Here is an 8,930-nt window from a genome sequence, read left to right as displayed (position 1 = left end):
GAAAAAGAGAAGTAGGGAAGTAGATTTTATTTTTTTCCCAAAATCGAAGTAAATCTACTTCGATCGAAGTAAAGTCCGAATCCTGACACAAGTTCAGATTGGATTTGGTTATACCTGAGCATTGCAATGAAAGCTTCTCAATCTCAATACGAGAAGGTGTACATAGCTCATAGCGATTGTTGTGGCTTACTTCGAAACGATCCACTCAAACAGACGGTTGTTTGCTTTGGACGAACCGGTGTTGTCTGTGTTGCTAGATTGAAGCTCGCGGGACAAACTCATTGATCTTCGGTTAGAAATTCGAGTTTTAAATTATGCAGCCATATAACCGGCATTTCGAAAAAGTCTTTATAAAAAGAATAAAATAAAACAAAAATCAACTAGATCAGTTATTTTGGTGTTGCCACTTGAAATTGAGATTTTGGTTCTGTGGTTTTGAGTGAATTTGTGGAATTTTTTTTTTGTAATTAACAAAAATATGTTAATTTTTTGAAATTGTTTAAATTGGTTGTAAAAATATAACTGTGTTATTTGTGAAGGAAAAAACAAACAAAACAAAACACCTTCGATTTTTTTTTAAACATTCTTGGATTTAATTGGATTACCTTCAAATAAAAAATGGCTGATGACGAGAATCAAGTGAGTGAATGAACTAAGATCAATCTATCACCTTTAAATTTAGGAGATACAAAAAAAAATGTTAAGCAATCATGTTAATAATGACTACGATTAGTATAATAAGCATTTTTTTTTTTTTTATGAATATTATTATTTGATTTAAAGGTTAACGTTTTTTTGCATGTTTTTATTTTTATTCAAATTACTATTCAATTTTCACCTTGAACTTACCCTACTTTCCGGGATTGTGTAAGAAATGTAAATGTGATTAGCTGATACTGATACGCGATTATTGATGTGCCTGCCGGGTACTTATATTTTTTTCTGTTTCTTGTTTTTATTTATTTATTTTTATTTTTGTTGTTAAGGATGACTTTTAAAAATCAGGTTTTAATTTTTAATCGTGAATTAAATTCAACACCAGTTGAGTTCGCACGCACTTGACCTCATGGCAACATTTTAATATTGTATTTTTTTTTTTTAATTTAATGGGGATAAGGAAAAAATATCAACAAAATAAACTTTAATTAATGGAATTTAATTTAATCGAATGGAAAAGTTTTGTTCGGTACCTAAACGTTCAAATTTTTGTTAAAATTATTTGATTTTTATCTCTCTACCAATTTTCAAACAATTTTCGTAAGAAATAATAGGTAATAAAAAAGGTAAAATCGGTTCAATTTTTCTATGTCTGAAAACCGTTATTTGCAGATTTAATGAAATTTGAACAGTACGACAATCTTTAAAAATGTGACAGGTCTTCTTCTTAATATTTTTTACATCTTTAAACCTGAAAATGAAATTGAACGCTAGTTAAATAAAATGCACGACTGGGTCGCACGAACTTGCTCTTGGAGTTAAAGTTGCTTAAATTTTTAAGACTTTTTATGTAGAAACTAGCTGACCCGGCGAACTTCGTTCCGCATTTTTTTTGTATTTATTTTCAATTTTTGGCTTTGTAATGTGTTAACCTTTTCCAATACAAAAAAATCGGTCCACAACTTGATATATGGAACACAAACATAAAATTGTATAAAGTATTAAAAAAAGCAAACCATTTGTCTGACAGCTATCTATTATAATTTTAATTGGAATGTGTACGAAGTTTCATTAATATTATTATTAAGGTATAACAACATAAATCTTCAGCGGAAAGCAAAATGGTATTATGTCCTTAACAGATCCTATATGGAGTTACAATAATTTTGCTTTCCCAGGCGATATGTATGTTGTATGCATGCCACTGTTTTTTTCTGTTATTGGCACGGGTTTTTTGCGTCAAATAGTAAAAAAATGTTTTTAAAAACTTAATCTTATGTGTCTCGAACTCCTTTCAATCACTTGCAATCGCTACTAAAATTTGATAATCCAGTCAAATAAGGGTTTCACCTCGGAATGAATGCTAATAGAATTTTTTTTGCTCAATACCTTCGTTTTGGCATTCTATAACATACCTCAAAAGTCTAGAAAGTCGCGATTTTCAAGCTCAAATCGCGAAATGGAGATTTTCAAAATTAGAATTTCAAGAATTACATAACTTCGAGGCATTTTTTAATGCTGATTACAAAAATTTTTTTTTTTGATTTTTGACATAAGTTATAGAATATCCAAACAAAGATATAAACAAAAAAATTAGCCTATCAGCACTAATTATAAGATTGTACCAGGATGTTTTTTAGTGCATATCCCAAAATTGTCCCTTTTCTCAAAAAATACCAATTTTTCATAGGTATGAATGTTTTTTTCATTGCATTGTTTTGATTCTTAATGATAATGAATATGAAAACCTTTATGAAAAATTTTGTCCCTCTACCATAACTTTTAAGGGTTTTTCGGTAGTAAGTTTGCAACTGTTATAATAATATGGGTTGACAATTAAAAAACAGGTATAACTTTTTTAGAGACGTCAGATTGTCTTGATCTTTTCTAGATTTTTTGGAATCAGCATTAAAAAATACCTCGAAGTATTGTATCATATGTGAATATAATACCATTGTCTTTTATTGCTTATTTTGAAAATCTCCATTTCACGCTTTGACCTTGAAAATCGCGACTTGCGGACATGAGATTTTTCTATACTTTTGAGGTATGTTATATAATGCCAAACCGAAGGTATTGAACAAAAAAAAATTTCTATTAGCATTCATTCCGAGGTTTACGCCCCTGGGTCCAACTATAAAACAAAGCCTGTCTCGAATGAACCTTATCAAACGCAAAAAAATTCATAAAAGTCTATACAGCCGTTCGGACTCCAAATATGGAATTTAACTATAACTTGACAACAGCGTCAAGTCTTTCTATATATAATTTGACAACAGCGCCACCTACTGCATACAGTTATAATTTACAAAACATGGATGGAACTTATCACACAAACGAACTTTCACAAAAATCTGTCAAGTCTTTCGGACTCCAAATATGAAATTTGTCATTAACTACTTCGGCAAAAGCGCCACCTACCGGGTCCAATTTATGAAACAAAACATGTTTGGAATAAATTATATCAGACACAAAAAGTTTCACAAAAATCAAAATATGCAATTTTCCTAAAACTTGACAACAGTGTCAACTACTGGGTCCAATCATGAAACAAAACTTGTCTAGAATGAACCTTGTCATAACACAAAATTTCACAAAAATCTGTCCAGTCATTCGACCCCACCTATGGAATTTGCCTATAACTTGAAAACAGCGCCACCTATTGGATCAAATTATAAAACAAAACCTGTAACGGATAGACCTTATCAAATAAACAAAATTTCACAAAAATCTGTTCAGTTATTCGACCTCAAATATGGAATTTGCCTATAACTTGACAGCAGCGCCACCTACCGGGTCCAATTATAAAACAAAACCTGTTTCGGATGGACCTTTTCACATATATTTCACGCAAAATTTCAGAAAAATCTGTCTAGTCGTTTAGGAGTAGGGTCACAAACAAACGCACAGGAGAAATATATATAATATGTAGATACAAACCATAACTCTGATTGATGTGCCAATGCTTTACTTATTTGTCCTCAATGAAAATCAGAGATATACATTTTATTTGTGAAGTCCATATGTGGATTTAATATCACAAGACGAATAATTATTTGTTTCACTCAAAATCAGACTTTTTTAATTATTTTGAAAGCTTTACAAATTAAGCTTAGTTAAAATTTTTAAAAAGCGAGAGTGGTTTTTTACTCGTACATATTGACAGCTGTGTAAAGATGCGAGAAAAGGTATTATTTTTTTTGATACAAACCATCTACATATTAATACCTTTCAAACAAAAAAAAAATTACCAAAATCGGACCAGCCAAACGCGAGTTTATCGGCCACACACACTAAACGAACTCATTTTTATATATAAAAAGCGAGAGTGGTTTTTTACTCGTATGTACATATTGACAGCTATGTAAAGATGCGAGAAAAGGTATTATTTTTTTTTGATACAAACCATCTACATATTAATACCTTTCAAACAAAAAAAAAATTACCAAAATCGGACCAGCCAAACGCGAGTTTATCGGCCACACACACTAAACGAACTCATTTTTATATATAAGATTTGGAAAAAAAAATAAAATTCGTTTAAAAAAAAAAATAAAATAAAATCTGAAATTAAATTGCCCTCCAAAACAAGTATGCAGTTTTGATTGATATATTAACGTGCATTTTTAGAAAAAAAATTTTCAAAATCGTTAGAGCCGTTTTTTAAAAAAACAATTTTTTATAAATAATTTTTTGGAAAAAAAGTTTAAAAATAAAATTGTAATGCCATTTTGTAGAAATCACTAATCAACATCTAAAAACAAAATTTCAAAAAAATTCAATGTCCCGTTTTCGAAAATTTCATTTTTCAAAAAAAAATTTTCAAAATTTTTTTAAAAATCCAAAAATTATTTTTTTGGAAATTTTATTTTTGGTTTATATTTAAATTATATAAATGCTTCTTCACAAAAAGTTTCGTTGAAATCGAATAAGAAGTTTCGGAGATATTCGAATTTAAAAAAAACGGTTCTATGGCAGGTACCGTTAATAATGATTTTCAAATAAAAAATTTTTCATTGAAATATAGACCTTAGCGTAAAACTAACATTTGAATTTTTTAAACAAAATCGTTGGAGCCGTTTTCGAGCTATTTTAATTTTACTAAAATCGGTATATGACAAGTACCGTTATTTTTGGTCCAAAAAAATTAATTCCAAAAACCCCTCTGGAGAGTCGCCAAATAACGCTACATACCAAGTTTGACATTAATCGGTCCATCCGTTTAGGCTGTAGCTCCTTATACAGACAGACAGACAGACAGACTGACAGACTGACAGACAGACTGACAGACAGACAGACAGACAGACAGACAGACGGACTTCCGGGACCCACTTTTTTGGCATTGTCTACCATCGTAATGTCATGGAAAAATGTTATCTCAACTTTTTTTTTTTGTACGAATACATAACTTGATATATAGTACCTATATCGCAAGTAAAAAGTATGATATTGCTCCGATAGAGAATGTGAATTCTGTCTGGCTGTCTGTTTCAAATTACTTCTTAATATTTTCTTAAAAGAATTTTTATTTTATTTTGAAAATTAATTTTTCGAAACACTATTACCCCAAATCAGTCAAAAAATATGGGCATGAAATCCCATTTTTAGGGGGACAAAATTTTGTTCATGGATTATGTTCGGACGGTTGTCCTTATCATAAAAGTCAATTTGTAGGGATGAGCAGCCGACATCTTGGAAAAGTGATTGTTATTCATTTTAACAAAAAAATGACAAAGGGATTGGGGATTTTATGGGACTTTGAATTTTTCAGTAAAAAAATTTGTTTTTTTAATATCTCCTAAGCGTAGTGTGAAAAACGACGATTTTTTGTGTACGAATAGAGATGTACAAACGACAGAAATTCGATTTAAAAAAAAAAAAATAATTTTTTGGGATTTTAGGGACTTTGAAATTTTAAGTAGGTACACTGTAGCGTATGCGTACTTTTTATGGGAATTTTAAAAATTTGTTTTTTGAATATCTCCTAAACGTAGGATAGACAAACAACGATTTTTGGTATGTATCCATGTCTCGAGGTGGATAATCGATGGCCGTTGTTTTGTAAAAAAATTGAAATTTTTGGGGATTTTAGAGAAAACTATATTTTATATGAGAGTAGCTATAAAAAAAATTCTTTTTGGACTATCTCCTAAACGGAGATGATTTTTGGTATACGTAAAGAACTCGAGGTGGAAAAACGACAGTAGTTTGAATTTAGATTTTTTTGAATTTTAGAGGAATTTCAATTTTTCAGTGCAAAATTTGTTTTTTTGAATTGCTCTTAAAGGGGGGTAAAGATAATATTTGGTATGTATATAAAACTCGAGGTGGACAAAAGATTGCAGTTGGTTTTAAACGGATATCTCAAAATTTGAGCGTTTTAGACGATTTTTCATTTTTCAGACTTCCTATATAAGAAAAAAAAAAAAAAAAGAATTTAATCTAAAATTTTTTTGAAGGGTAGACAAACGAAAATTTTGGGTGGACAAACATGGACGAATGGTGCACAAACGAATTAGACAAGTTTGGTTCAAAAATTTTGAGGTCGCAGTTCTGGCTTCACGTAGCTCTCTACCTGCATATTTACATCTACGTAAATTGCAAATGAAATTAGAATTATAATCCACAATTTTTTTTTTCTGTGGGAATTTACATGCGAAACGACATATTTACATGTTATTAAATGACAAATATAATATACCAATACCTACGTTAACGAATGAAAATTTTTAAACTTTGCAAATATTAAATTTTACAATAATTATATTATTGAATTCTTATTTTATACTTGCTAATTTTTTAATTTCCAAAATAATTACTAAACATTATTAAAGCAAGTATGTAATTAAATAACATTAAGTTAAAGCTTATTAAAATAATTTTTCCTTTCATTGTTTATACCTCTTGTAAGACGGGTCATGTGCAATTCTTAAACGTTCTTTTAAGAACTAGTTTTTAGATGATTTCATATTGAGCACCCTTAAATGTATTTCTAATAAGAAGACATTTTTTCTATAAAAAAATAATCTAAATAAAATAAATTCTACTTAGGAAAACATTAAAAATTACATCTTTATGTGAGGTATGTCATTTTGCAACTCAAGCATTTTAATGTAATTAGTGACAACTAACTAGTGCTTACACAATTTTCGAAACTCTGTTAGAACTCAGAATTATATTATTCAGATCTTGATTACTCTTTGATATTTTTGTTTACAAAAAACGAATTAACTAGAGTAAAAAAAAGTTTAATAAACCTTACCAAACTAGTAAAATAAATATATCATAGACGCACATCATACAAGTAAAGTAGTTAATGATATAAAGCAAAACCAATTCCTTCATGAAAGTCAAGATAACTGCCATTTAATTAACTCATTCGTAAAAAATGTCTTCGGATCTAATTTATTTATCTATCAAGTTTCAAGAAAAACAAAAATTTTTAAGGAAATATTAGAAGGTTTTATTTTTAACTTCCGAAAGTCTCTACAAAATTAACAACAATTTGTTCAACCGTTAAGAGGTAGACAAGCAAATAAATGTGAACAAAATTATTTAATACTTCATAATGTACTTTAAGACACGCGCATAGCCTTGTGGCCCAGTTAGTTGATTGCTCCCAAGCAAAGCAACATAACAATCTGGATTACTATTCAAAACATGTTATTATTTATACCCTGTCGAGCTCATCACCACCCGACGACTCATTCAATCTATTTGAATTTCATTAAGGAATATTAAAAGTCTATAAAGAACACTGTTGTACAAGTTTATTATGGAGTTTATTAGTTTTCAACTAGATCTGAGCTTGTTTTAACTACGTCATATTATTGTTTAACAACATTTTTTAAATAAAATAATAATATTATTTATTTCTATTTATGACTTACCTTATATATTTTCATTTTTCAGTTCCTTAAACAAATTATTTGAAATCAATAACTACTTAAATAACTGGTGATAAGAGACAACATTTGTATACGAAATTTAAGGATATACTATAGAATTATATCTACGTTCACTGACTCGGATCTAAACTTTACGATTAAGTCATCCTTTCGACGCAAGTTTTCTTTAGCATATCAAGATAATCGAATTGAATGTTGTTTAGGTTTTTTGTTGTTGTAGGAATTGAATGGCTTGTCATTTTTGTCTTCATCCCCAAAAAAAAAAACAAAAACTCCTACAAAAAAATAAACTAGGACACCAAAATACGTCTGAAGTAATTTCGTTAACCAATTATTCCCACACGACTGCCCAATTTATGATACTTTTACCTAATTACCGGGGGCGCCTTTACCGGGGGCGCCTAGGGAAATATTGTTGATAACACAAACAAAAAACATAATGGAAAGCTACATTATAACGTATAAATTAATGAGAATTGAAAATTATACCCTTTTTTTTAGCAAAAACGAGTTATAAATGTTTATTTAAATTTTAAACAATTCAAAACTAGTTTTTCATATAAAATGGTAAACAAAAAAGGATTATATTAGTAAGAATTTGTTTTGTTTCAATTTCAAATGAAAATAATAAAAAATAATTTAATGAATATAAAATCATACTTTTGTGTTTAAAAAGTATTTTTTTTATTATTTGAATATTTGGAGGCCTGCATTCCTTAAATTATCAAATTAATTCTTGTAAGTGCTAAGGTTTTATTGGGCATTTTAAACATTTCATTGTTTCACCGAACTACAAAGATATGAAGAACTCAGTCATTTAGTAGTTTATCCATAAAAATATTGTTGCCACATAGAAGTTCCCGTGGCAACTCTATTATTTTTATTTCAGTATCAACTCATCTCTCATTTGATATCAATTTTAGCCTTTAACCTTATGAGGTAAAAAAACGTCGGTCGACTATATTATGGACTACCTACACTTAAAATAAAACAGAATTTAATCGAGATAAATGTTACGTATACGCCATACACCTTTTTTACTTGCTCTATAGGGCAAGTATTGGTTTCGTGTAGAAAAAAAAATCGAGGTTTTAATCAAAACCAACATTACGATGATGGAGAAGATCAAAAAAGTGGTTTTCTTCATGCCGTCCGTCGGTCTGTGCGTCTGTGCGTCCATCTGTACATGGAGCTAGGGCCAAAACGGATGGATGGATTTGCTTGAAACTTGGTACAGAGGATTTTTACGTAATTCCCTAGGACCGTTTTTTTTTATTTTTTTAATATCTCCAATTTAACGCATATCTCCCATATAACGTTTTCGAGGTATTTCAAATTTCTCGAAAACGGCTCTAACGATTTCGT

At 29.5% G+C, this 8,930-nt stretch overlaps 1 protein-coding gene across 2 annotated transcripts in view; it reads left to right on the top strand.

Annotated features, from left to right (window-relative positions):
* Positions 1 to 529: 529 nt before the first annotated feature.
* The window catches only part of LOC129917966 (long-chain fatty acid transport protein 4), a 41,210-nt gene continuing 32,809 nt past the window's right edge, over positions 530 to 8,930 (top strand). The window contains exon 1 of one of the 2 annotated variants that reach the window (XM_055998231.1): positions 530 to 639. In XM_055998231.1, coding sequence (XP_055854206.1) covers positions 619 to 639 — 21 coding nt within the window. In that variant the 5' untranslated portion in view covers positions 530 to 618. The remainder of the gene's footprint in view (positions 640 to 8,930) is intronic. The other variant, XM_055998232.1, reaches the window with a different exon arrangement.

The sequence above is a fragment of the Episyrphus balteatus genome, chromosome 4 (assembly GCF_945859705.1).
Source record: "Episyrphus balteatus chromosome 4, idEpiBalt1.1, whole genome shotgun sequence".
Classification (NCBI taxonomy): Eukaryota; Metazoa; Arthropoda; class Insecta; order Diptera; family Syrphidae; genus Episyrphus; species Episyrphus balteatus.
The sequence above is the reverse complement of the archived record's forward strand: the minus strand, read 5'-3'. Positions and strand labels throughout refer to the sequence as shown.